The sequence below is a fragment of the Canis lupus genome, chromosome 21 (assembly GCF_048164855.1).
Source record: "Canis lupus baileyi chromosome 21, mCanLup2.hap1, whole genome shotgun sequence".
NCBI classification, from domain to species: domain Eukaryota; kingdom Metazoa; phylum Chordata; class Mammalia; order Carnivora; family Canidae; genus Canis; species Canis lupus.
The window spans coordinates 54,185,442-54,212,751 of NC_132858.1; the positions used below are offsets into that span (position 1 = coordinate 54,185,442).

At 53.7% G+C, this 27,310-nt stretch overlaps 1 protein-coding gene across 5 annotated transcripts; it reads left to right on the forward strand.

The window, feature by feature from the left end:
- Positions 1-1,525: 1,525 nt before the first annotated feature.
- Positions 1,526-27,310, forward strand: LOC140613196 (protein cordon-bleu-like). 5 transcript variants are annotated; one of them, XM_072791701.1, is made up of 8 exons: positions 2,066-2,203; positions 10,423-10,517; positions 10,731-10,804; positions 11,493-13,237; positions 14,071-14,190; positions 15,007-15,273; positions 23,734-23,892; positions 25,990-27,310. In XM_072791701.1, exons 4-7 carry the CDS (start codon positions 11,552-11,554, stop codon positions 23,875-23,877), a joined length of 2,217 nt encoding a protein of 738 aa, XP_072647802.1. In that variant the 5' UTR covers positions 2,066-2,203; positions 10,423-10,517; positions 10,731-10,804; positions 11,493-11,551; the 3' UTR covers positions 23,878-23,892; positions 25,990-27,310. The 5 variants fall into 5 exon arrangements, with proteins under 5 accessions (XP_072647801.1, XP_072647802.1, XP_072647803.1 ...); XM_072791703.1 differs by having other exon boundaries at positions 2,084-2,221; XM_072791700.1 differs by lacking the exon at positions 10,731-10,804 and having other exon boundaries at positions 1,526-2,084.

Sequence of the window (27,310 nt, forward strand, 5' to 3'; positions counted from 1 at the left end):
CTTGATCCCATGACCCTGAGATCATGATCTGTGCCAATATCAAAAGTCAGATGCTCAATGGGTTGAGGCACCCAGGCACCCCCATAGACTGCCCTTTGAAAAATAAACAACTGGAATTTTATTTTTTTTTTAATTTAAAAAAAAAATTCATTGATTTCTTCTTAATCTGTAAATCAGTTCTCTACTACACACAGAGAGTCTTTAAGACTATGCCTTGAATGTAACTTATTTTCTCTTGTTGCTTAAAAATTGCTTTTTAATTTTAATATTCTTACATGTGTCCCTTTTTTCCTGAAAGTGTATGATCTTTGCATACGTAAGAGACCCATCTCATCCCCTGAGAGACTACAGATTATCTGAATTTCTTATGAAAGTTTAGTGTTGCTTTCTCACATCTGGGCTTCGCAACTACCTGGGTTTATTTTCGGGTTGATGTGAAGAAGGAGATCTATTTTTTTCCCACTGACTCCCAGCTCTGCTTTGGATCCCACGTATGCCCCCGGCGCTCTGTTCCTTAGCGCTGGTTCATCTGTCTGACATCGGCGCACAGCCCCCCACTGCCCTTGTTCCTTCCTTCCTTCCTTCTTCCTAGGAAAGGCAGGTTAATTCTCTGTGGCCCATCCATTTTTTTCACCCTTTAGATGTTTAACACAAACAACATTAGGGAAATATTAACAAAAATAAAGTGGAATAATAATTTCTAAAAAATTTCCTAAGTTGATCAACCAAAACAAATGCATGCCTTTGTATTTTTCATGCTTTGTTCCAGCGAAGTCCCTCTGGACACACAAATCTTGTACCTGGTTAATGTAATTGTAGTGTCAATAGTAATGTATTTTTTATTTATTTTTACCTACGGATTTATCATGTGCATTTGCCCATTTGTTAATTGTACTGTCTAATAATTTTAACGTCCAGCTCGTCCGTCTTACGGACCATTTCAAGGCCAAGTTTGTATTTCATTTGGCAGGAAATTAGAAGGTAGCAATTGCTTTCTTCCTCCCTGCCCACCCCCCGCCCCGCCCCCAACACAAGGTGTTGGCCTGTGCCGTTTGCATCTATGAGAGCAGAGAAAAATGATGGTATTTCCTTAGTCCAGTAAACACTTAAAAAAAAAAAAAAACAAAAACAAAACTTAACTCCCTACGGTCATCTCCAGGTCTCTTCTGTGAGTTTGCCCGGGGATCGCGTACCCCGAGCTCTACATCTGAAGCTAATCAGACGTTTTTAATTCTGGCCCCTAGGGATGCTCGCGTTAGTCACCCTTTGCTTTGCTGGCATTGGCTCCTGATGTAAAATCCCCGCTGACTTCCATCCAAATCTGGGAGTTAATGTTGCCTGTGGCCGCAGCCAGGATAATCATGCCGTCTTTGGAACCTGACGCTTTGTACCAGCAGGGAGAAGGGCATGTTTTTCTGCCCCCCGTCTCTGGGGCGCCATGGAATTTGAGAGTAGCGTGGTGGGGAAGGGAGGGGGGGGCTCTGGGTCCCCCAGCACCAAGGAGCTGCCCGGTCTTTGCAAGCCCCCGACTTGGCACAGCCCTGTGGTCTGCGTCTGCAGGCGGGGCTAATGCCTCCCACCTCTCAGAGGTCTGGGAAGCCTATAAATGCCCAGTGTGCTTGGCTCAGTACACATGGCCCGGCTATCAAACAGGATGCATTGTCAAAATTACTACTGTTCGTTTAGGAGACGGGGCACCATGAATTTTCCTGGCAGGTCACTTTCCTAAGGGTGGATGAAGGAGGATGGAGATAGCCTCTGAGCCCCCCAGGTCTGTCTGTTCTGTTCCATTATCTGCCACGGGCTAGGGATCCACCCTCTGCCCCTGACTTCTCAGGGAATGACCATCGTCAGTGCGATATTGTGATTCATAAGAAATATCTGTCTGCTCATTCAAAGGACCAAACATAAGCCTCATAAGTATTTGGTCTTCATCCACAGTAACCGGCTCACAGCTCCCAAAAGCCTTGGAATTTCCGGAGTGTTGAGGGTGATAAAGGTCTTTTGTTATGTTAATGGTGCCTTTTGGAATGCACCTTTGGGTGGGGGCTGGTTGCCAAGGGAGCCAACCTAATGACTAAAAGGTAGAACTTGCAGCCCCACTTCCTGACCTTCCTGGGAAGCAAAATCAGCCAATGGCCGTGGACTTAGTGATGCAATGAGGCCTCCTCCAAACCCAGAAAGGACCGCGTAGGAGAGCTGGGTTGGTAACCACCAACAGGTTGGCCAGAATGGGTCCTGGAGAAGCATGGAAGCTCCGTGCCCCTGCCCCCCACCTCTCCTTACGCATCTCTTCTTCTGGCTGTTGATTCATATCCTTTATGATATCCTTTAAGAAACTGGTCAACCTAATAAGCATTTCTCGGAGTTCTGTGAGTCGTCCTGGCCAATTAATTGAACCTAAGGAGGAGGGCGTTGGAAAGCCCCCAATCTGGTTGTGTTGCGGGGGGGAGCTGGCGTCCCAACTGTGGGGCTGGGGAGCAGCCCAGTGGGACTGAGCCCTCCGCCTGTGGGGTCGGATGGTGTCTCCAGGTCCCTAGTGTCAGAAGTGAGTTGAATTCTTGGACAGCCTGCTGGTGTCAGAGGAGTGCTTGCCCTTGAATCTGGAAACACCTAAAAAGTTTATTTTACAGTTTTCTCCACTGACAAGTTAGACCCCCTCAGGGACCGCAGTGTGACCTATCACGTATTTGTTTCCAAATGTCTGATTTTCCATCGAGTTCGGGGTGCCTGAGAAGCGGGTACAAAGCTGGAATTGCCAGCTCAGAGGCTCATAGGGGCCAGGCCGGTGATGATGGGGGTAGGCAGCCCCGAAAGCTCAGTCTTCTCTCCAGAAAGCAGCCTCGCACCCTTCTTCCAGACTCACCAGGAGGGATCGCAGACCCAGCGAGGCCGGCTTTTGAAGAGAAGCCAGAAATGGAGATTTTTACGTGAGGTCTCCCAAGTTTTCAATATTGGCAACCAAGTCAGACGTTCAGAGCCAAACCAAACACATCTGCGTGCCGGGTGAGGTCGCTCCCAGATGCGCACCCCCCCCACCCCCGTGTGGAGGGGCGCCCTGGCCCTTCCTCCTCTGCCCGCGGCTTTTCCAGAGCTGGAATACCTTTGGGGTTGCCTGGATGTCCCCTGTGGGACGGCTCTTGAGAAATATCCTCACAGATAGATACGTGCAGGGTGCAGGGCCTCCTTGCAGCCTCCTCTTCACGCGGTTCAGCCTTCTCCAAGTCCTGCAGGAAAGCAGCCTGTTTGAACAGCCCGCCTCTGTGCTGCTCACCCCCGCAGCTGAGGATGTTTGTGGGATGTTCATGGGATGAGGCTCTGATCAGCACTGTTTTTGAAATGCCTTCCGTCTGCACTGTCACACGGAAAGCCCGTGCAAGCCGCACACTTGCTTACGTGGATAGGGAAGGGTGCATCCCTCTGCGTGAGCGTAGCAGGTTCCAGAGGCGCGCTCTGTGGGCCTGTGTGCGCCAGGGGCGCCGAGAGCCTGAGCAGCAAGAAGCAGGGGGGCCCCAGGGGGCGGGAGCGCTGCGGCCAGACTCGGGTGGGGGCATGGGGCCTGGGCCCAGGGTCGAGTCTGCGGAACTCGGGCGAGCCAGGTGGGGCTCAGGGTGGTGGTGCGGTTCCGCGGGACAGGAACCCAGGCCGGGCACAGGCGGCTCCGGATCCCCCTGGAAGATCCCCGCTCTTCACGGGGCTGAGCTCGGCCACCGGGACAGAGACCTTGTCGGAACAGGCGCGAGTTCCTGACGCCTGTGCTCCCGGGCTGCAGCCGCGCGGGGACAGCAGGGCAAAGCCTGTCCTCGCGGCCCTGCCGGTCCCCGGTGCAGCCTCGGCTCCGGTGGCAGGTTGCGCAGGTGAGAAGGGCCGTTCCCATGTGGCCAGTGGCAGTGCCCAGGCGGTGTGGCGTCCGAGTGCCAGGCCCCGGGGGCACGCAGAGCACGGGGCACCCTCTGCGGTGCCGGGCAGGCTGAGCACCTGGGGCCTGTCCCCAGTGAGTGGGCGCGGTGAGGGGCCCCGTCCCTCGGGCGCCCCTTCGTCACCCGGGTGTCCCCGAGTACTGCTGGCTATGGTGCCAGACACCGCGAGGGAGTGACAAGACCCGAGTGCGGGGCCTCTGGAGCCAAGTCCCCGGGTGCTCGGGTTCTTCTCCTTTCTCCGCACCCTGCAGGCACGGGAGCCACGCGAACGCCTTTGGCTAGCATCGCCGCAGGCCCACGCCGACCACCTTGAGGCCAAGCGCGACTTCCTGAGGCCTCCTGTCGGGTTGGCCTCGGCTGGGCCTGGCCTTCCGCCACCATTCAGCCGGGTGGCACAGTCGCGGCCCCGTGCCCCCCGCGCTTGATTTGGAGGCTCCACTCTGGCTGCTGCAGCCGCCACCTCCGGCCGGGCCCCGCCTACGGCCCTTGGAGCCACGTTTTGAATGCGAGACTCTCAAGAATTAATACTGGTTTTCTAAAAAGAGCAGGTGTGAGTGCTTGGTAATAGCTGGCATGCGTCTTGTGCGCCGTGATCTGCAGATGACATGTTTTCCATCAAGTCGTTCGGTTGGATCCAGTTCTAATCTTTGGTGGCAAAATAAGTGTGCGCTCAACGCAAACTCGGGACGACACATTGCCGGCAGTTTCCGCTAGACTCGGCGCAGCCGGTAAAGAAGCCCAAGGTAGAAGTCAGCCCAGGAGCACAGGCGCAGCACAGATGCATGCGTGGGGACGCCCTTTATTCCAGGGACGCTGGGGGGTGGCCCCATGCACAGCTCCCCCCGGGGCTGGGATCACCCCATGGGACCTAGCTGCATTTGCTGAGACATCTCCTCCCAGATGTGCTTTCCCTTTGCATGCGGCCTGGGCTAACACGAGGCCTAAAACGTAGGAGCAGCGAAAGGCCAGAGTCAGACTGCCTGCGTCACATCTGCTCCTTGAGGGCAACTGTGCCTTTGGGCCCGTGACTTCACCTGGCATGGATTTCCTTTGCACGTGGAAAGATGCAGGGGCCCCGACCCTGAGAACAGTGCTTGCCTCCCCTGCAGCCCTCAAAGCCAACAGCTGCTATTGTCCGTGGCCGTCGAGGTATCACAACTGCCCGAGGAAGAACAGAAATGGGATTTGCTGGTGTGTACACTCTGCATCTAGCTCCGATCATCTGCGTCTTCATCGCACCTGTGGAGGGAAGCGAAATGTGTCTCCGTGCGTTTGTGCGTGATGAGGGGAGAACACGGACAGGCTGTGCCTCCTACCTGCCTGGGGGACATCACAGTGAGCTTGTGTTACCTCTAAACCCTCAAATCCTAAAGGCAGTCTCGCTGTGAGCAATGTGTCTGTCGGGGTACCAGCGCTGTGGGACTCTAAAAGCTGGGGGTGCCTTTGGGGAACACCGGTTCAAGCAGCAGGGAGTAGATGAGAGGTTGTGGCTGTGTTCGTTAATGCTAGGACCCCACTGAAGGCAGGGATGGAGCCCCAGAGGACAGAAGGTGCAGCCCTTCTAGGAGTAGGGGCCCCCCTGCCTTACCTGCCATCCCCCGTGCCCCCATCCTCTGCCTGGAGCCCCACTTGACAGCGTGCCGTGGCACGAGGACGTTAGAAGTAGACCCTGCTAGGCCCTATAGGGCATGAGTTTCTGGGTCACGTCGAGGCACTGAGGGTGCTCAGGCCCACGGGGGGGCTGGAAGAGACTGGGTCCTGCCTTTCCAGCAGCTGGTCCCGGCCCGGGGCCCCAGGACCCTAAAGCCACAGGAACTCCGTGACCAGCAGCGCGTGCGAGCATCTCACATCTCTCGAACCCTAGAACCTCGCGACTGGAGAGCGCTTACAAACTGTCTCCTGGAACCCGGACACTTTGTAATTACGTTTGCAAAGGAGCATTTAAAGACCACTCCAAAAATAAATAAATGCCAACCACTCCAGATCTTGCACAACCTGTGCCTCTCAGTGTCGAATACACAGACTCGGGTGAAGGAAAGAACTCTTCATATTAATTACTTGATGATATGTAACGACGGTAATGATGTGGCTTAGGTATCGGGTTAAATCAAGTGTGCTAATTAAGGTGTTATAAAGGCGAAGTTAAAATGCTTAATTAAAATTAATCTCAGTTATTTCTCCTTACTGTTTTTAATGGGACTATGATTTGTGGTTTGGGGGTGGGTTGTTTTTTTTTTTTTCCAACCACAAGATTTTATTTTTTTTATTTTTATTTTTTTAAGATTTTATTTATTCATGAGAGACACAGAGAGAGAGAGGCAGAGACACAGGCCGAGGGAGAAGCAGGCTCCATGCAGGGACCCCGATATGGGACTCGATCCCGGGACCCCAGGATCACGCCCCGGGCTGAAGGCAGCGCTAAACCGCTGGTCCACCGGGGCTGCCCACAACCACAAGATTTTAAATGACACCTGTGGCTCCCATTCCACTTCTAGGGGACGCGGTAGGTCTAGAACTCAGAAGCTCCATAAATACAAGAGCGCTTGTAAATGGGAGGGGAATTCAAGTACATATGAGTGTCATCAACTGTATATTTTCCCAAGCCTCTTGCCTTTCATGTACCAAGTAATTGTTGTGAAAATGCATGAATCGGTTTGGTTATCATCAGCAAATTGAATCACTTCCTGAAAGGGACTTTTTTTTTTTTTTTTTGATTCTATCATCAGATAAATTACTTAAAGAAACTCCTTTAGCTACATCAAAAAGAAAAATGACCACTCAGCCAGGTAAGCATCTGCCTTCTGCTCAGGTCATGATCCCAGGGTCCCGGGATCGAGTCCCGTGGTGGGCTCCCTGCTGTGGAAGCACCCCTTTTTCTCTCTCTTCGACACCCACTTGCACTCTCTCTCTCAAATAAATACATAAAATTTCTTAAAAAGGGAGAAATGACCTCATGTGACTGAATGGGTCAGAATCAGCCCATGCTCTTTTTTTATTCTTTCTCATATAAAATGACAACCAAAAAAACAAAAACAAAAAACACCTACGTACCGAGGTCTGATTTGACAGGACTGCTCCTCATCGTCCTTCTGCCCGAAGCCGGGGCTCGGCCACCCCGACGCCCTGACCCCCTGCCCTTCCTCGCTCGAGGTGGACGCAGCAGTGGCCCGCACACCGTGCTCACGGCAGTCACACTCCGTGTGAGAAAAGGCTGTTGGTGCTTTATTCAGCGTGTACAACTCAGTATCAGGGTGTCTGCGCCGGGTTTGTTTGCTCTTCATTTTTCTTGGTCTTGAGCCAAAACAGACTGTCAACATGAAGCCTAGCTGCAGACTGGGGTGTGTTGGGGGTGCGGACGGTGCCCAGGAGAGCAACATCTGTGCACGTTCACTTTCAGCTCCAGAGAGCGGACGCCCCTTGCCAGCTGTTGCCTCCGGGGACACACGTTCTTGGGTTCACCTGCTCAGCCCACAGAATGCCAGCCTCAGTCTCTGGGATGAACTGCCCTAGACCTGATTTTTGCAGGGACAGAGGAAGGGTTGCAATCCATGACTAACCCTTTGGGGGCAAGTAGACAGGGCTGGGTGAGGAAGGAAAAGCAGATAGCGCTGAATCCCTCCCTCGGGAAATTTCACATGAGCTGGCAACATAGGTGTGTTGACATTGGCTCCAGGTTTTGCCAAATAATCCATTTGCGAGAAGCACAGGGCCCAGAGCACAGGGACTTTGCATTGCATCAGAGAGGAGCCAAGTAGTCTCCAGGCCTAGAGATGCCAGGGGGTCTGCAGCCTCGGGAGCAATACCCGGCCAAGGACGGCGGGCAGACCCTCCCTCCCAGGCTGCTGGCTCCAATCACATGTCTACCCCGTCCCCTTGTGCAGGCAGGGCTCCAAGGAACCAGGCCTGGGTCGGAGGATCTGGTCACAGGACCATGTGAGGTCTGAGGCGGACAGAGGGGGATCAGACAGTGTCAGCAGAGCCAAAACTGAGCAACGGAACCTGGGGGAGTCTGTGCGGTGCCACTGAGGCCAACAGAGGTGAGGGGGTGCAAGGGAGCAGAGGCAGGCAGGAGGGAATAGGACTCGGCGCAGGGTCCCCAGACTTCAGCACGAAGGCTCGGACTGTGGCAGGGTGGGGAACAGCTGAGGAGCCCCAAACCCTGGAGTCTGGCTCCTCATGGCTTCTTAGGGGGCAGCCTCAGGCTTGGGTCTGGCTATGAGAAAGACAGAGAAGAGCTCGCACGAAGGCCTGGTCTCTGCCACCATTTATGGTTGTCAGGCTGACAGCTCCTCACTGGGATTGTTCCATACTGGTAACAAAATCAAACCGTAAGCATGATGTACCCTGCGTATTTCACAAAAATGTGAACTAGTTTGCAAAAAAGAGTTCTCATTCATGGTCAAGAAGGGCCCCAAAATATTTAAAACATTGCCAATGGGGCACCTGGGTGGCTCAGTTGGTTAAGTCCAACTCTTGATTTCAGATCGTGATCTCTGGGTCGTGGGATCAATCCCTGCATCAGGCTCTGCACTGAGTGCAGAATCTGCCTGAATGTTTCCCTCTCTCTTTCTCTAATCAATAAATATAGTCTTTAAAAATTTGCTAAGAAATTGCTTAGCATTCAAGCTATAGAATCCATGGCAAAAATGATAAAATAGTGTAGTTCCTCCATTTCAACAAATCACAGTGGTTAGTGGTGGTTGTCTGAATTTCTACCACCCTCGTCCACGGGCGTGTGCTATTTCTAGATCACCATGCTCCCCCGTGTGCATATATCTTGATTTTTTTTTCCCACGCAACCGCGCTGGCTTAAGCATTGATCTGTGTCTCCACATGGACTCCAGGCTCATCATATTCACAGATTTTAAAGCCCTTTCAAATCAACACGCAGTGTTGCTGGATATTCTGGAATTCCTCCCATAAACTCGACGAACATCATTCGTGTTTCCATTCCGCTTGCTATGGGATCATTTCCTTAAGGCAACTCACCAAAGGAGACTCGTGAACCAACTGTTCTTACCAACGTAACGCGATGTTTTGGTTTCTCAACGCGCATTTCCACGACTTTCCGGTAGCAACATGTGTGAGGGTCTCAGCTTTGCTGCATTTCGTCAGCTTGCAGTGACTTGTGTCTAGTTTAACGTTTATAACGTGATGGCATTAGTGGGATTTTTGTCTTAAATGGGTTTCTAATTCATACCAATATTTCCCTGCTGTCTTAGAGCTCTGTGGCTTGACATACTTTGAAGCAAAAGCAAGTACTTTGAAGCAAAAACACTTGGAGGATTTTATTTAGCTGGGCCTTAAGCATCCCCAAACGTAGAGCAAGCATTTTAAAAAGCGCGGTTTTCGGTTTCAAATACAATCTAACGTAGCACCGTGCGTTAAAAAAAAAACCCTCTGCCCCGTACTTTGTTACCTATTTAAATTAAATGTATTTAAACCATCAGGTTCCATGAAAGAGAAAACCACAACTTTAACAAAATGCACTCAATTAGGGCCCCAGCAAGAGCGGTCGGCAAGCAGCCTTTGCTCCGTCCGATCCTTAGTAATTGGCCCACATGCCCACACATCCCCAACCAGCCCCTTTTGTCTGGCTTGTCAAAGGACATTAGCGGAGACTAATCTGGAAGCCGCTTCCTGACTCCTAAAAGGACACAGCCACCAAGTAAGAAAGACTCATTTATCAGAACACAAACTCTGCTACGTAAGTGAGGATTGCGGAGAGCCCATGTGGTGCATCATTATCTGGCCCTGATTAGCAACGATGGAAATTGGTCCTCAATTTTAACAATCAGCGGAAAAGACCTCCGGCTTTCACGGAAGGGAGACAATGGCCCCCGACATGTCTCTGTTCTCTCGCCGCGGAGAGAACAGAGACGAGAGCCCTTGCAAAGGCTGCCCTGAAATTGTTTTGGCACCCGTCGCCCCGTGGACGGTACTGCCCCGGTGACGCAAGGCGAGATCCGGCTCTCCTCCGTGGGCGGCTTGACATCTTCCTAGATGTCCGGGTGGCGGGGGCCACATCGTGCCTCTGGACCTCAGACCTGGCCGGCTCCCCCTCCCCTGCCCCCCGCCCAGGGTCTGGAGCCCCGGTGACCTTGGGCGTGTATCTCCATCTCTGGGCACCTGGTTTCCTATCTGTAAACAACGAGAGCACTACCTGCCTTATACATGGCTTGTGGGGTTTATAACCAGATAATCCGTGCGACAGTCCCATCTGTGGCGGGTGCAGGCTGCCCTGGGCTCCCGGGAGGTGTTTCCTCCAGTCTCGAGGGGACGGTCATCACTGTCCCTGCTGTTGTCATTGTTGCTTCTGCGTGCACACACGTGTACACACACACACACACACACACACACACCTGGTCTGTGCCCCGGGGGCTGCAGGACCCCCACGAGCAAACATGACTGTGCCTTGTGCCTTCCTCACGTGTTTCCAGAAAATAGTAAAAAGGAGAATGAGAGAAATGAATGCCCTTCCTTTCTGTCTGGTCTTCCCTAGACCTGAAGCTGCCCTAACCTCCGACAGCAAGGAAGACCTGTCTATCACCGGGCGGTTCCAGAAAACCCTTGAGGAACTGGACGAGGAGCTGGCAGGTGAGGCCCCCCTCCCTCCTGCTGCAGTATTGCACCCTGTGGCCCTAGACCCTGGGGGTTGTTTTGTCCCATCAAGCTCCATGCAGCTGCAGGAGGGAAGGTTCTGGGTGGGTGAGCACAGCCCCAGAGGTCGCCTTCCATCGGGGCTGGTGCTGTGGGGACGTCTAACAGCTGCTCACATGCTCTCTGGACCATCCCGACTTTGCACATTAGGAGGGACTCCACACACGTCAGGAAAGCAAAGTTCTCCGGCCCCAAGTTGGTTTGGGAAACCCTGGATGACACAGGTGAGCAGCTTCCCTGACTGAGATGTCCACCCCGCTGCTTGCTGACCTATAGCACATTTCGAAGGGCGACTCCGTAGGCACCGCCTGGACCACCCACCCGCTGGTGGTGAAGCACCTGCTATTGTGCAGACAGGTTTTGGGAGGTGGGGAGATAGTGCTGCACAGCTGCAGCAGATGCAGAAGCTCCCAGGAGGCCACCAGGGAGCCTTCCAAACAAGAGCCCACAGCGACAGTGGTGCAGAAGTTAGATCCTGGCCGGGCCTTAAGGGAGAACAAAACAAAAGCCAGAAGGAAACAGATGGCAGAGCCGATGGGTAGTCCCCTCGTTGTCTGCCTTTTGTCCTCAGAAGACGTGGTAAACAGAGCTGAAACGCTAAGTGGGGCGTCCCGTGTCCCTGTGGCTCGGACCACGTGTGCTGCATCCCTCAGAGATGCCCGAGGTTCATCACCTACGTCTTAAAGGCGTGAGCACGTCGTCCCATGTGGCTCGCGGTGCTTCTGATGAACGAGAGCAAGCTGAAGGTCGAAACCCCAAAGTCCCCTTCAGGTTCCATGCGGAGGCTGTTTCCAGGGGCCCCAACCCACAGATCTTGTTCATAATTGAAGGATGTTGGCAAAAATGTGGTACTAATTGGCCCGGAACCGTTCCCAGTGATGCCAACCTGTGCTTGTTTGTCCCTCTTTGCAGAACGAGACGGGACCCCCCACCTGCCGACCGGGCCCGCGAGCGGCGTCTCCCACCACCGCATGCCGGACGCCACCGGCCCCGACGGAGAGGCCGACGTGATCCCGGTCACCTTCATCGGGGAGGTTTTGGATGACCCCGTGGACTCGGGGCTGTTTTCCAATAGAAACAACAACGCTGGTTCTTTTGACCTAGGGGGCGTGGCTGACAGGGGGGCGCCCCCCATGCCCCCCGCGCCCCCGCCGGAGGAGCACAGCCGGCCACTCGGAAGGAGGACACACGTGCCCCACTCACCCGCTCCTCCCCACGACATAGGGACAGAAAGCAAGCCTGCCTCGGCCAACCCCTGTGATGCTGAAAATCTGAATAAAACAGAGCCCGAGACGGGCTGTGCGGCGGCGCTGCACACGCACCCCCCAGACACGCAGGGGGGCGGAGAGGGGCCCGGCCCTGGCCTCGGCGGGAAGGCGCAGGCCCACGAGGCGGCGAGGCTGCAGCCCGCGAGGGGCAAGGAGGCCCAGGGGGCAGGTAGTGGCCCAGCTCCACCGCCCTGGTATCAACGGGACCCCAGCCCCGGGGGAAGCTACGGACTGAAATACGGCCTCACGACGTACAAAATCGTCCCCCCGAGGTCGGAGATGAGGTGTTACGACCGAGGAGTGTCGCTCTCAACGGGTGCCATCAAGATCGACGAGCTGGGGAATCTGGTGAGTCCCCACGCGCACGGGGGCAGGACCATAACCCCGTCGTCATCCACTCTCGACGTGGAAACCCAGCCCGTTGGAAAAGTCAAAGAATTCTGGAGGTCCGGCTCCACGGAGACACGCTCAGGCCAGGGGACCCCCGGCCCTATCACACCCCCGAAGCCGAAGCCTCGAGATGTGGGACGCGGGGCGGAACCGAGCTTCCCGGGCCCCGCAGCGCCGCAGCCCCTGCAGCAGCCCGCGCGCCCCGAGGAGGCCAGAAGCCGGCTGCCCGCCCCGGCCACTTGTCCCGTGAACGTGCCAGCAGCGAGCGCCACGGAAGTCTCATTTCTGAAGCCTCAGAGGAGGACCTCCAGTCAGTACGTGGCCTCTGCCATTGCCAAGCGCATCGGGCCCCAGGGCGCCCCGGCCGCTGCGGTGAGGATGCCCGGGAACGCACAGCAGGACGGGGAAGGCCGGGCGCCGGCCCTACAGCCTCCCGCCCGTGCTGACCCGGGGGCGGCGGCCGGGGGCGCCCAGGGCAGCAGCCTCGAGGGAGCGTCGTCCGCCCAGGCCCCTCCTGCTGGCCTCCGCAGGAGCCCCTGTGTCCCCCCGGTCACCGTGTCCCAGCACGATCGCGTCTGCACGGTGCAGAGCTGCAGCCTCCGGGGAAGGCAAAGCCCAGGCCACCCCGGCACCAGCCCCGCGTCCGCCCCCCAGTGCAAGCTGGACAGTCCCCCCCGCCCCCGCTCAGGAGACGACCAGACCCCTGGCAGGACCCTGGCGAATGGGTCCAGGTGGGTCCCCCTCCACACCAAGCCCCCTCGCTCCCCGGGCGGGCTGGACACCAATGATGGCGCCAGGCAGGAGCCCCTGGAACAGGAGGAAAAACCGAGTGTGCCGTGCACAGGACACGAACCCGATGGCACCCTGCCCCCCAGCATCTTCGGGCCAAAGAAGAAATTCCGCCCAGTGGTCCAGAAGCCAGCTCCGAAAGACACGTCGCTGCACAGCGCCCTGATGGAGGCCATCCACTCGGCAGGAGGGAAGGACAGGCTGCGCAAGGTGAGCAGCGGGCCCACGTGAGGGCACAGGCGTGGGCGCAGGTGCCGGGGGGCACCAGAGGAGGGGAGGGGCGAGTGGGACAGCGGGGCGGGTGCCCGGGTTCCGGTTCCCCCCGGCTGCCTCACAGTATATAGAACCACGGGGGGGGACACAAACCAACAGCCTGGGGTCGACCCCCCTGCCTTTAAGCCCCCGACTCCCCTGGGGACCAACAATAACATGTCCACATCCGGGCCCAGGGGAGCGGCGGGGTGGGGGTCGGGGGTCGGGGCAGAGCATCCCCGAGCGGTCCTGGACCCAGGGGTGAGTCCATGAGGAGGCAGGCCAGGGCCCCTCGCACCTGACGCTCCTGCACTTCAGCAGCTCGGAGGGTCGCCGTTCAGTAACGATAGGGACGGTTTGTGACGCTGCCCCCACCCCCACCCCCAAACGTACTGGGGACTCGGCTCCGAAGGCCAAGACGGGGAGAGCCTTGCTGCATTTTGCAGATGGGAAACCGAGGCAGGGCACAGTCGAGGGCACGCCCTAGGTCACGCTGCCAGAAGGCAGGGACCAGGGTCCTCATTCAGGCCTGCGAGGCTTCAGGGCGCACACCGGCTGCATGAGTCCGTCGTGCCGAGCCTCACCCGCGCGCGGGCCCTTTGCTCCTTAGGCGCCCGGAGCCCAGTCTGCAGTGTTCCCTCCCCAGCGCCCCGTGACAGGTGTTCCTCCTCCGGGTGGGGGGGAGCTGTGCATCACCCCAGAGCCCTCCGGGCAGCTACTGCTTTTCCTGCGGGCCGCCCCCAGCCCGCATTCCCCTTCCGGGTGACCCGTGTTGACCCTGAGTATTCCAGGTTGCAGAACCCGGCTCCGAGGGCGGCCCGAGGAAGCCGTCCTCCGCAGAGCCAGCGGGCGAGCGCTCCGCGCTGCTGGCGGCCATCCGAGGGCACAGCGGGGCCTGCAGCCTGCGGAAGGTAAGAGGAGGCTGGCAGGGCGCGGTGGCACCGTCCCCCATCCCCACAGCCCCCTTGCGGCGCCACGCAGGCCGGGGCCGCCCCCTCCCCCCGGGTCGGGAGCATCTGCTAAGCCACCATGAGAGAGACAGCCCCTGCACGCGAGGCCTGGGTGACCCCAGAGCTGTGCACCTGCCAGGCTGGCTTGGGCTGCATCCTGCCCTCTCGGGGACCCGGTGTGGCTGCGGGGACGGGCAGCCCCTGCATGCGAGGCCTGGGCTTCGTGCATCTGCTGTGCACTGGAGCCGTGCACCTGCTGGGCTGGCTAGGGCTGTGTCCCGCCCCTTCGGGGACCCGGGGTGGCTGAGGCCTGGGCGCCCCCAGAGCCGTGCACCTGCCGGGTCGGCTGGGGCCATGTCGCACCTTCTTGGGGACCCGGCGTGGCTGCGGGGCTGCCTCACCTCCGGGCACAGGGGCTGCTGCCGGGATGCTCGCCTGGCCAGGCCTCAGGAGCCCAGGTGCTCGGGCTTGGGGGCAGGACACAGTTCTCCAGCATCCCGCTGCACAACCCGAGGCCCAGGGTGACAATGTGTTACTCCCCGAAAACCGGGCGGAGTGGGCAGGTGGCCTCCGGTGTGTGCTCACCCGCCGAGGCGCAGCAGGAGGGCAGGGTGGCTCAGGGAGGCGGCACTGCCACCCCGCTCCCTGCCCTCAGCGCTGGCTGGGGAACTGAGGCAGCGAGGCTGCACCCGCGGGGGCACTGCGGGCTGAGCGAGGCGGCGGGCGCCCCCCCCAGATGCCCTCTGGGACCTTATCGTGTACCACTGTCATTGCTAGGTGTCCTCCTTCGCCTCCGAGGAGCTGCGGAGCCTCCGGGACGCCGAGCTGTCACAGCAGGAATGCGGATCGCCGCTGGAGCCCCCAGCACTACCTGAGCTTGGCATCCCGGCCCCGCCAGCCCCACCGGCCCCGCGCCCTCCAGCCACCCAGGCTCCCCCTGCGCCCAGGACGGCATCCAGGTCCAGCTCAGGCAGCCCCGCCGAAGCCAGGCAGGCCCTGATGGACGCCATCCGCTCCGGCACAGGGGCCGCAAGATTGAGAAAGGTGACAGTGGGTGGCCGTGCGATCGTTCGTGGGGGGCCTGGGAGGTCACCCAGGAGCCACGTGGCAGTAAGTCCCTCGCCCCAGGGAGCAGAGGGAGAGCGCCTTCACCATGGGGTCGCCTGCAGACCAACTCCGGGGTCCCAGCAGGGTCCCCTCCGCACCTGCACCCCTAACTGCATCTGCACCACCCCCTCCGCTCTGGTCCAGGGGAGGCCGGCGGCCTGTTGTCACGCCAACCTCTTCGTCCTCCCTGGGGTGCCCAGCCTTTCTGGCAGGACCCTCAGAGATGCAGGACCATCGGGGTAAAACTCAGAAGCCCCCCCCCATATCATACAAGTTCTGCGTTGCCAGGGATGCTACTTACGGGAAAATGCAACAGGGTCGGTTTGACACAGAAGGAATCATCCTTAGACATGGCCGGCACCGGGGTGCGTACCTGGCTCAGTGAGTTGAGCACCTGACTCTTGGTCTCAGCTCAGGTCTTGATGGCAGGGTCCTGAGTTCCAGCCCCGCGCTGGAAGTGGAGCCTATTTAGAAAAAAAAAAAAGTCAAAAAACGACTGGCATTTTTCAAGGCAATTAAAAGTACATTTGCCTTCAGGGCGTGAACGAGATAATTTCTCGGCCTCCGTATCTGTGGGAGAAATTTCCAGCTCTGGTGAGAGCACTTGTGGGTCCTTCTTGAGTGGCACCTGCCCCTCCTGAATGCAGGGCCCGCTTGGACGGCCAGCACCCACTTCCTTCCCCGAGTCCATCCTGCGCTCACGGTAACGGGGAGCCTGCATGCACCTGACAGCCCTCATTGGTCTGTCGTAAGGGCGTAACTTGGGGAGCCTGGAACGCACCCCAGGCACCCGGTTAATCTGTGTTTACATATAAGACATTCACACGTCCAACCATCTAGGCTGCAAGCATTTCCCGAGGAGCCCCCGGGGTCCAGGGCTGTAGTCCTGCTCAGGACAGACCATGGGCGAGGCAGGGTCTGCGCCCTCGCCGGCTCTCAGCCACAAAGGGAGGGTGTGGAGCATGTCGCTGACCCTAGGGCCTTCTCACCAACTTAGGGACGTGATGAGAGGCCCAGAGATCCCTCCTCGTGTGTCGTAGCTTTCCTCCAGGTTTATGCTTTGTCACCCACTTGGGCATAAAGGCTGTGGCTTCTGTCCCCTGGACAGGCAGGCGGGGGGCAGACATGACGACTAACCCCAGGCCTTACCAGGGGGGACACTGCTGCTGAGGCTCCCTATGGGCCCAGCGCGGGCAGCCCAGTGGCTCTGGGGACCCCGCAAGGGGCCTTGCCCCCGTTCCCGCCTCTGCTGGGGCCTCGTGGGACTGCGGGAGGGGAGTGGTGCCGGCCACTCGTGCCTCATGATGCATGGTCTTGACCATGGACCCCAAGAGACGCCATCAGGCAGGTGACCCCATCTCCATCAATGCCCAGGAGACAAACCAATGGCAGAGGCAAACCTCTTGCTTCCAGGCCCGTGGGTGTCCTCCTGGGGGCAATCAGAGAAGCCACAAACGGTGACCTGTGTGGGAACATGCAAGTCACCCCGAGCCGTAATTGCGCCGCTCGCTCAGTTTGGGCCGCTCGTTATGTGAACCTCGATGACGTGTGGGTCAAAGTGGACAAGGTCAGAGTTCAGGCGGGTCAGTCCTGGCTGTGCTGCCCTGGGGCATGGGACCGTGTGGCCCGGTTCACATCTATCCGGTTACCTGTTTCCCTGGGAAGACACCAGTGCGGTGACCCCTTGCAGCCCTCCTGGCAGCCAGTCCCCCGTGGTTTCCCAGCCACCCCCGACACCCCACATGTTCCTGCGTTCAGCACACAGGGCCTCCGAAACGTCGCGTGGGTTCCCCTCTCATAGCATCACGCCAGCTCCCTTCGTGCCCAACCACAGCTCTAACTTCTAGAATGATCAGTGCCGCGGCTTGGTGCTCACCCCTCCTAGCGCACGGCAGCACCGTGCCCGGGCCTGGCGCACAGAGGGTGCTGGGTACCGGTTCCCAGGGACAAGGGACAGAGGGAACTAACTTACCCGTAGCCTGGTGGGGTTCCCGGCTCCCGCCTAGGAGCGCAGCACCCCCTGCGCCCGCACGCCCATCGCCCTCCTATTCCATCAGCCCTGTAACACCGTGCCGAGAACCGGCTTCAAGCTGGAAAAAACTGTCCTCTTTTCCTTTGGAAAATTAGATGCGTTCTTTACCTCCCCCGTGTCCCCTTCTTCGTCCTGTTCCCATTCTTCCAAGTTGGCCAGTAGCTCAGCAGCGCCCCGGACGGAGCTAATCTGTCCGCAGCGGGAGCAGGGAGCTCGGTAGACAGTCCTGCTGCTCCCACACTTCCTTTCCTCCACTGGACACCATTGCCCTGTCACCACTGTCCCTTTTGCCTCTTTCCATCTTAACATCATTCCTCTTGGCAGGCAAGGAAACACCACGAGTCGTGGATATTTTTACGACTTTCTGGGTTGGCCTCAAACCCTAAGCTTTGTCCCTTCGTTGACTTTCTTCTTGTTCAACCAAAACAAAAGGGGGCCTGTCGGGAAGCCTGAAGCTGCTGGGACACAGGGGACCATCCCGATGCTCTTGGGCCATGCGGTGCTGTCGTCCGCACACCCTCTGCCTGGGTGGGCGCCCACCCCACTCTGTGCTCACCTTGGTTTGGTCACATCTGTGCTGGCGCTGGCCCACTCATCATGTCAGCAGGCGCTGTCCCTGCCTCAGCCCAGAGAGCAGTCACCTACCGACGTGGCTTAAATTTGGGTCAACGCCAGCGGCCATCCGTAGGGTTGACTCTGGTAAACTGCTTGGTTCACCAAGCTCCCTGCCGTTGAATTGTTGTGTGAGCCAGGTCTTCTTAGTGCTGTCCTCATGCATTTCCATTTTTATACAACACTAAGGAGTTTTTCCTTTCCCCTTCTCAATATTTTCTTAATTTACTGAGACCTTTTCAAATCTGGATCCAACCATCACATTGGTAATTGCAGTGGTGAGCACGCCTTCCAGGTCTCCAGCCCGGCCATCGATTCAAATACTCACCGGCCCAGGGTTCCCACGGTCTGACACTCGGGTGTCACGGGCCCGCCCGGAGCAGGCTCGCTGCCGGGGGAGGAGGTGATGGCCAGGCCATCCCGGCTTCACCAGCCTGCCCTCGACTGCCCAGCCACCCACACTCCCCTGGACCCTCTAGATCCTGAGAGACTGACCATAGCAGCACAGAACCGCTCTACAAAGGCAGCTTCTCCCCATGTGCCCGACTTCAGGTGACAGAGGCACACCAAGCCACTCCTGCCCACTCCCAACCCTCATTCAGTTGTCACCCCAACTCATCCGCCGGAAAGCTCAGTGAAAGGAGACAGTGGGGGGCACCTGAGCAGCTCACCCAGCTGCCCCTAATTTTTTTCACTTTAATTGAGATATTATTGATTCAGAGCACTATGTAAGTTTGGGGTGTACAACAGAATGACCTGACTTAACATATGCTGTGAAACGATCACCATAGTAAGTTAACATTCCTCATCTTATGGAGATAGAAAAAGAAAAAGGTTTTTTGTTTTGTTTTGTTTTTTTGTTTGTTTTTTTGCTTTGTGATGAGAACTTTTAGGATTTACATTCTCAACAGCTTCCCTCCATGCCTTATGGCGGTATGAGCTGTAGTCCTCGTGCTGTGCATTACATCTCTGGTTCGTATGTATCTTATAACTGGAAGCTTGTACCATATGACCCCCTTCATCCAGTTTCCCCCTCTCACCTCTCCCTGCCTCTGGTAACCATAGGTCTGATCTCTTTTTCTATGCATTTGAATTTTTTTAAGATTACATATATAAGTGAGATCATACAGTAGTTTTCTTGTCTGACTTACTTTATTTAGCCTATCTATCGACTTATCCACCCCCTACCCACCCACACAAAGTCTTATTTTTTATGGATTTTTAAAGTAAATTACAAACACCAGTACACCTCCCTCCTAAATATTTTAATGTGCATATTATTAGAGGCTCATATTTTTTAATTGTTTCTGAGACAAAATGTTTGTACAACGAAATGCACACACCTTAAGGGCACCATCTGGTGAGTTCAAAAACTTAAGAGGGTCAGAAGAAACAGCACCTAGAGCTCACACAGCCAGACTAGAAAACTTTGTGTGGCTCTCAGGCTGCACGGCACATCTTCAAAGCAACACCCAAAACCATCCAACTGTTTCCACGTAATTGCATCCCAGAATAAAGCTCAAGAATGTTTGTAGGAATCCAAAAATATGCAGCACCCAACAAGGTAAAATTGACAGTGTCCGGCACCCAACCAAAGATTACCCTTACCACAAAGAGTCAGGAGGATATGAAATACTGTATGCTGAAAATGAATCAATGAAAACCTCCCTAAAATAGACACAGATGTTAGAATTGGCAGAGGAGGATATGGAGACAGTTAATATAATTATTTTTAAAGAAACCAAATATTACCATTTATGTTCTGTGACCACAACAGAATTAAATTAGAAATCAATAACAAAATGATCCTGGAAAATCCCAAATGTTTAAAAACTAAATAACATGGCTCTTAATCACCCATGGGTCAAGAAAAAAATTAAAAGGGGAATTACAAAGTATTTTGAACCAAATGTAGGTTTAAACACAATATAAAGTACATTTGCTTCTATAAAGTCAGTAGTTGGGGGAGAATCCTATAGCACCATATAGCACCACATCACTGTCTAGAAAAGAAAGACCACAGATGAATGACCTCACTCCCATCTTTAAGAAACTAGAAAAAGAAGAGTAAAAATCAAGCCTAGAGTGAGCAGAAGAAGATAAATCATAAAAGAGCAGAAATCAATGAAAGAAAAAAGAAAAAATCATTTAAACTAATGGCTTATTCTTTTACAAGACCAATACAGGTGATCAACTTCTAGCCAGACTTATCAGGAACAAGAAAGAAGACAATTTGTCAAGATCAGCAAGGAAGGAGGTAACATCACTATAGATTCTAAAGATATTAAAAGGATAATAAGGTAACATTATGAACAACTTTATGAAATAGACAAATTCTTTGAAAGACACAAATCAAAGCTCACTCAAAAGGAAATAGATAACCCAAGTAGCCCCATATCTATTAAATTTAATTACAACTCAGAAGTCTTCCTCTACCCATACACACAACAAAAACAAAGCACTGACACCAACACCAGGTGACTTCACTAGGGAGTTCTGCTAAACACAGGACATTCACTGAGCAGCATATCCAAATTTTCTAGAAATTCTGTTCACAATTTCCTGAGGAAGAGAGATGACCCCCCAACTCATTCTACAAAGACAGTGTTACCGTGATACCAAAACTAGACAAAGATATCACAAGGAAAGAAAACTATAGAAGAATAGTCCTCAGGAACACAAATGCAAAAAAAATATATATATATATATAAATTGAAGTTTAGCAAATCACATCCAACTATATGTAACAAGAGTATCATGTTCAAGTGAGGTTTAACTCAACAATGCAAGGTTGGGTTGATATTTGAGAATTCCTCATGTTCACAAACTAAAAAAGGACACGTTAAAGGAATTTGGCAATTCAACATTCATATCTGATTTTAAAAAAACTTATGTAAAGTAGGAAAAGAAATAACTGATGAAAGGGACACCTGGGTGGCTCAGCAGTTGAGCACCTGCCTTCGGCTCAGAGCATGATCCTGGGGTCCCAGGATCGAGTCCCCATCGGGCTCTCCGCAGGGAGCCTGCTTCCCCCTCTGCCTGTGTCTCTACTTCTTTCTCTGTGTCTCTCATGAATAAATAAAAAAGAACTGGTAAAAGGCATCAATAAAAAACCCACAGCTAACATCATAGATCATGATGGAAGAGCAAACACTTTCCCCTGGAATCAGAAAAAAAGCAAGAATGTCTGCTTTCACTGCTTCTATTCAGGAAGGAAGAGGGGAAAGAAATGCATCCTGATTGCAAAAAAAAAAGCCATATAATGGTCTATGTTAGAAAACCCAATGGGATCTACAGATAGATTCTAAGTTTAATAAATAAGCCTGACAATGTTAGAGGATACAGCAACATTACAAATACAGCTGTATTTTCTAGTATTAGCAACAATCAGAAATTCTATTTTTTTAAAATAATAATTTTCAAGAATTATTTTGACTCAAGAATCAAAAAAATATTAACACTTAGGGATGAATCTGATCAAAGGTGTACATAACCACAGAGCATCGCTGAGAGAATTTCAAGAAGACCTAAAGAAATAGGTGGGTATATCCTATTTTGCAAACTTAAGATGATTATGCTCCCCAAGTTGAACTGTAAATTCCATGTAAACCCAGTCAGTATCCCAACAGGCTTTTCATAGAAACTGACAAACTGCTTCTAAAATTGAGATAGAAATGCAAACACCTAGAATAGTCAGAACTACTTTGAAAAAGATTCAAGATGGTGGACTATTGCTTCTTCATTTCAACACTTATTATGCTGCCAAAGTAATTAAGACAATCTGGTGCTGACATCAGATAGGGCAATGAAACAGAGTAGAGCCCACAAATAGACCCACATATTTACATAAATTATTTTTGACAAAGGTAGAGAGGCAACTCTGAAGAAAGGACAGTTTTTTTTTTTTTCAAAAATGGCATTGGCATTGCAATCATTGGATATTCTTATGCATGATAATTAACTTTGATCCATACCTCACATTATGAAACTCAGAATTAATCATGTATCTAAATCTGAAACTGAGAACTATAAAATTTCTAGAAGGACACATAGGAGAAAAATTCTTGTGACCTTGGCTTAAGCAAAAACATCTTGGGTTGGAAACCAAAAGCACAATCCATATAAAGAAGGATTGATAAATTGGATTTCATTGAAATTAAAACCTTCTGCCCTTCAGAAGAACATACCAGAAGAATGAGAATGCAAGCCTCAGACTATGACTACATATTGGCAAAACGTTTATTTGATAAAGGACATATATTTAGGATTCATAAAGAAACCATAAGAAAGCAAACAAGTCAGAGAGTGGGCCAGATATTGGAATAGGGATGATACACAGATGCAAACAGACACACAAAAAGATGCTCCACATCTTGATCATCATGAAAATGCAAGTTAAAACCATAGGATACCCGCCTTCGTACCTACTAAAATGGCTGCAGTTCAATTTAAAAATGATAGCACAGAGTGTCGACAAGATGGGACTCCCAAGACCTGTGAGTGGGAATGTAAAATGACACAACTACTTTGAAATCTGGTTCAACCATTTCTTTTTTTTATATATATAAATTTATTTTTTATTGGTGTTCAATTTACCAACATACAGCATAACACCCAGTGCTCATCTCGTCAAGTGCCCCCCTCAGTGCCCGTCACCCAGTCACCCCCACCCCCCGCCCTCCTCCCCTTCCACCACCCCTAGTTCGTTTCCCAGAGTTAGGAACCTTTTCTTAAAGAGTTACACCTGCAACTACCATGTGGTCCAGCCATCCTGCTCCTTACCCAAGAGAAATGAAACCTATGTAAATACAGGGACCGTGTTCACATGCAGTATACGTAGCAGTTTTATCGGTAATTTCCTCAAACTGGAAACAACCCAATGTCCATCAACAGGTTAATGATAAGCGAACTGCGGTAAATCCATACAGTGAATCACTACATCGCCATGTAAGGAATGTGGGTACCTGCAATGGCATAGATGAACTTCAGAATACTTAGGCTGAGAGAAGCCAGACCGGAAATAGAAGTACATTATTTGTATAAAGTTCTAGAGGGGCGCCTGGGTGGCTCAGTCAGTTAAGCGCCCAACTCTTGGGTTTGGCGAAGGTCCTGATCTCAGGGTCATGAGGCTGTGCCCCATGTCAGGCTTCACGTTCAGCGGGGAGTCTGCTTGAGATTCTCTCTCCCTCTCCTCCTCCCCCTCTCTCGCACATGCTAGGTGTGCTGCTTTCTCTCAAAATAAAATAGAATCTTAAAAAAAAAATAATAAGGTTCTAGAAAATGCAGACTAAGCCATAGGGATAGGGTGTTAGAGATCATCAGCAGATGATTTGGAGGGAGGAGGGATTAAAAGGAGGATGAGGACACCCTTGGGTGTGGTAGATATGTTCACGATCTCGATTGTGCCGATGGCTTCATGGGCATTTGTGTCTATCAGAATGCATCACATTTCACACTTTAAACGTGCAGTTACACCGTGAAAACAGTAACAGTAAGTAAATATTTTCTAAGTCCCTCCCTCCGCCGTGTCCACCCGCCCCCGAGCGCCCAACTCTTGGTTTTAGCAAAGGTCATGAGTGGGTCAAAGTGGGTCACCTGTCCCGCTGTGTCCACCTTCACGGCTAGGCTCCCAGCCATACGGCACAGGCGCCCCCGTCCCTCCGCCACCACATTGTGCCCACCGCTCCCAGAACTGCCCTCGGCAAGGTCAGCGCTGCTGCTGTGTCCTTGGACACGTCTCCTTTGCTCCTTAGGTTTTGCAAGGTCAGGAGATGGAGCGACATTGTCAGCAGCATGCTGGCCGCACTGTTTCTCTTCAACCTGCACCCACACTGTCTGCCATATTTCTGGACCTCCTGGACGTTCTGCGAGGAACGTGTTGTGCTTTTTCAGATTAACACTCGCCTGCGAAGGTGTGTAGTGTTTGGAGAAGCTAACATACGCCTTTAAAGTGCGTTCATCCATGTGGTCCGCGTTCTGGGCTCTTCATATCGCCTGGCACTGCTTGCTGCTGATGTGCTTACTTACCCTCCTTGCGAGACTCTCCCTGCCTCTCAACAAGCAGGCTCCCAATGACCCCCACCTCTGGCCACGTGTTTGGAGTCTCCTTTGGGCGCCCCTTCCCCTGCCCAGGCCTGTCCTGGGCTCCATGCAGAGGCCCCTGGACTTAGCCCTACAACCTCTTCTCTTGCAAATGCCCTCGCTGCCCTGAGCAGACCCTTCATTGGGCCTCCGCAAGCCCCAGACTGTCCCCCTCCTGGGCCTACAGGCGACACTGACTCCAGCCCCCCCCCTTGACATGCACAGTGTGTTCCACAGGCTCGGCCTCAAGAGGCTCAGAACAGAGTCGTCTCCCTCAGTACCCCCCACGCCCCAATTCTTGTCCTATTTCATCTCTCAGCTGGGAATGGAGGCACCTGAAGCCAAGGGGAGGCTGAGGGAGCCAAGAGGCTGAGGGCTGGTGTGCTTGTCCAGATGACGCATGCAGAGCCACGTGGGTCCATGGTCTGGGGCCATGAGCGCTTGTCAGGTGAGCAGAGTCGGGTTTACAGCTTCCTGGTATTTGATCGGGAGCAGGTTACCTCGTCTAAACCACAGTGTCCTCATCTGTATAGTGGAGGCAGTACTTGCGATGATACTATGGCAGCGATGCATCACTGATTGGTTGAGCTCAAGTTTCAGTGAGAGACTTGCACACGGTTTGCACACGTGGTACCTGCACACGTGGTACCTGGCACATGGCACACACAGGAATATTCTGTGTGTGGTGGTGGTGGTGGCTGTTTGTGTTCAAGGCGATCTGTGGCGTGACCTCTGGGTGTTCACTTTGATGACACCCTGGAGAAGGTGGAGCAAGACGCCTGAGCTTCAGCGCAGTCGGATTTCAAATGCATGAACCCAGCGAAACAACATGGAGAAATCCATTGTCACTTTCACAGGACTTCACGTGAACCTGTTACTTGTCATCAAAACACCGCTTAACCTTAGCCTTTTTTTAGTTTTAAGATTTATTTATCTGAGAAATGGAGAGAGAAAGAGAGGGAGCTCAAATGGAGGGAGGGGCGGAGGGAAAGGGAGAGTCCCAAGCAGACTCTGTGCCCAGCGCAAAGCCCTACATGGGGTTCAGTCTCCCCACCCTGAGGTCATGATCGGAGCTGAGATCAAGCGTCGGATGCTTACCCCACTGAACCACCCGGACACCCTAACCTTAGCCCTTAAAGCCAGTGAAAGATCTCCTTTGGAATTCTACAAATCAGACTTTCTGCAGTTGGACAGGAGGGTGCAGGGCGGAGCTAAGAGTGGACGTTTGAGCTTGTGCGTCTAGTAGAATGGGGTCATGTGTGTGCATCCACTCGTTCATACCACAGTTACATACTGAGCACTCAGTAAGTTCTGCGCCCAGAGGAGGGAGTGAGAGTCCCACGGTTCCTCCTGGAGGAGCCGCTCTGAGGCAGTGAGGGAGCAGAGAGTCTGGGACACAGTAGTGAACTGGGGTAGCCCACAGCACCCCTGGGCATCGGGTTGGCCCTGACGAGGACTGGGGTCAGGAGAGCCTTTCTCTGGAGATAGCCCAAAGGAGTCATAGGTTTCCAGTCAGAAAGGGGCATCCCCAACAGAAAAGCACCCCCTGCAAAGCTGGTCCAGAGGACAGAAAGACCCCAGCAGATCCCAGAGGCCAGGAGGGGTTCAGGGAGGGCTGGAGCCTGGGGGCAGCCAACAGCTCCAGCCAAATGGCAGGTGACCTGTAGATCTCCAGTGGGTACACACTGTTTCCTGAGAAAGACTTGTGGTAGCAAGTCCCTGGAAGTGTTTAAGCACGTTTGTGGTTCAGAAATACTTTCCTTGGGGCTGCGAGTACAACAGGTATTGATGTAGAAGCTCACGCCGGGAACGTAATCGCAAGGGTGATCCTGCACTTGGCTCCTTAGTACACAAATCCGCGCGTCCTGGGCCAACCCCGTTGGCTCCTCCCGGTCCCCCGAGTAACTGTGGCTCTCTCTCCACCACAGGTGCCCTTGCTCGTGTAAATCATCAAGAACATCAGACCGTGGCGGAGACCCACCTGTGAGCCCTCCACGAGGATGCCACGTGGCGGGGGGAGTGGGGCGAGGACATCACAACTTGGTGGATCTTCTTGTCTACAGGCCAAACTCACACAATCGATTTCCAGTCCTGCAAAACGGTTCCAAGGGAGGGCGAGATGCTGCTCGGCTGCACGGCTGGTGTGCCAAGGAAACGTGTTTGCCTCTGAATATTTGAAGTTGCCAATAGCCTACTCTTGTTGGCAGGTTAATGGGGATACAAACGCTGGAGCCCAACACTACACTTACTTACGGTGACTACACTGATTCCGGACCTTTGACGCTTTACCGCATACAGATGGTTGAGACCACTTAGTGGTTTGACATCTTCTGAATTCCAAGGAAATACGCATAAATCAGAGGAAACGATCTGAGTGTAATACACTCTGACGTTTTAGGAGTACGAACAGCACTGGAAGATGACTGTTGAGTAATGAAACCTTTGGATGTTCATGCCTCAAAAATTTGGGGGTTACAGCCTAACGGGAGGTCACAGGCCACGATCTGACCAACTAAGCTTTGTAGAAAACCAATGATTATCAACCAGAATAAAATCACACTTGACGTCTGGCACTTCTGATCCTCCTAGGGCAGCGGTGACAAAGATCAGAGTGACCCGGGTGTGGACGGTCGGTGCCCCCCAGTGCCGGCGTCCCCGGTGGGCTGTGAAGTAGAATGAGCCTCCCCCACGGCGGCCGTGTACGGAGCCCAGTGACTTACTTACCGGAGAACCTTCTGAAACCCTGTGCACAGCCAAGAGCGGGGACGTTGGGTGTCCACGTGTCGCCACCGTTGAGTCAAGACCATGCTGGTATTTCACAGTTTGGGTTTGGTGCGGGCTCATTGGCCCAACAGATCGGTGGCTCCCCTGAGCCCTACAGAAGGCTCATCTTCACGCCCGGTGCTTAGCCACCGGTAGTTACGAGGAAACGTAGACCCAGCGCTACTTTCCACATCTCCATCTAAAGCCTCTTTATTTGAAAAGAGCTCTTAAAGAGACGAATGGAAATCAAGAGTCTGTGACATAAAATCTCTGTCCTGATGGAATGACAGACACGGGGAGATCACTTTAAGGTCTCACGACTGCTTCACGTCGAGGCATCACCCAGAGTGGAAGCTTTGCTCTGCACGGTCTGACAGCCGCGGCTCACCTCCCTGCTGTGGCTAGAATGTCAACCGGGGTCTCGTAAACCGCGCTGTCTCTACTCTGTGTCTTTTAGTGCCACAAATAAAAGAAAATGAAACTGTA

Coding starts and splice junctions, on each gene's coding strand:
- LOC140613196 (XM_072791700.1), top strand. Junction 14,191..15,006: donor GGGCCTGCAGCCTGCGGAAG/GTAAGAGGAGGC, acceptor TGTCATTGCTAG/GTGTCCTCCTTCGCCTCCGA. Junction 15,274..23,733: donor GGGCCGCAAGATTGAGAAAG/GTGACAGTGGGT, acceptor TTTGCTCCTTAG/GTTTTGCAAGGTCAGGAGAT.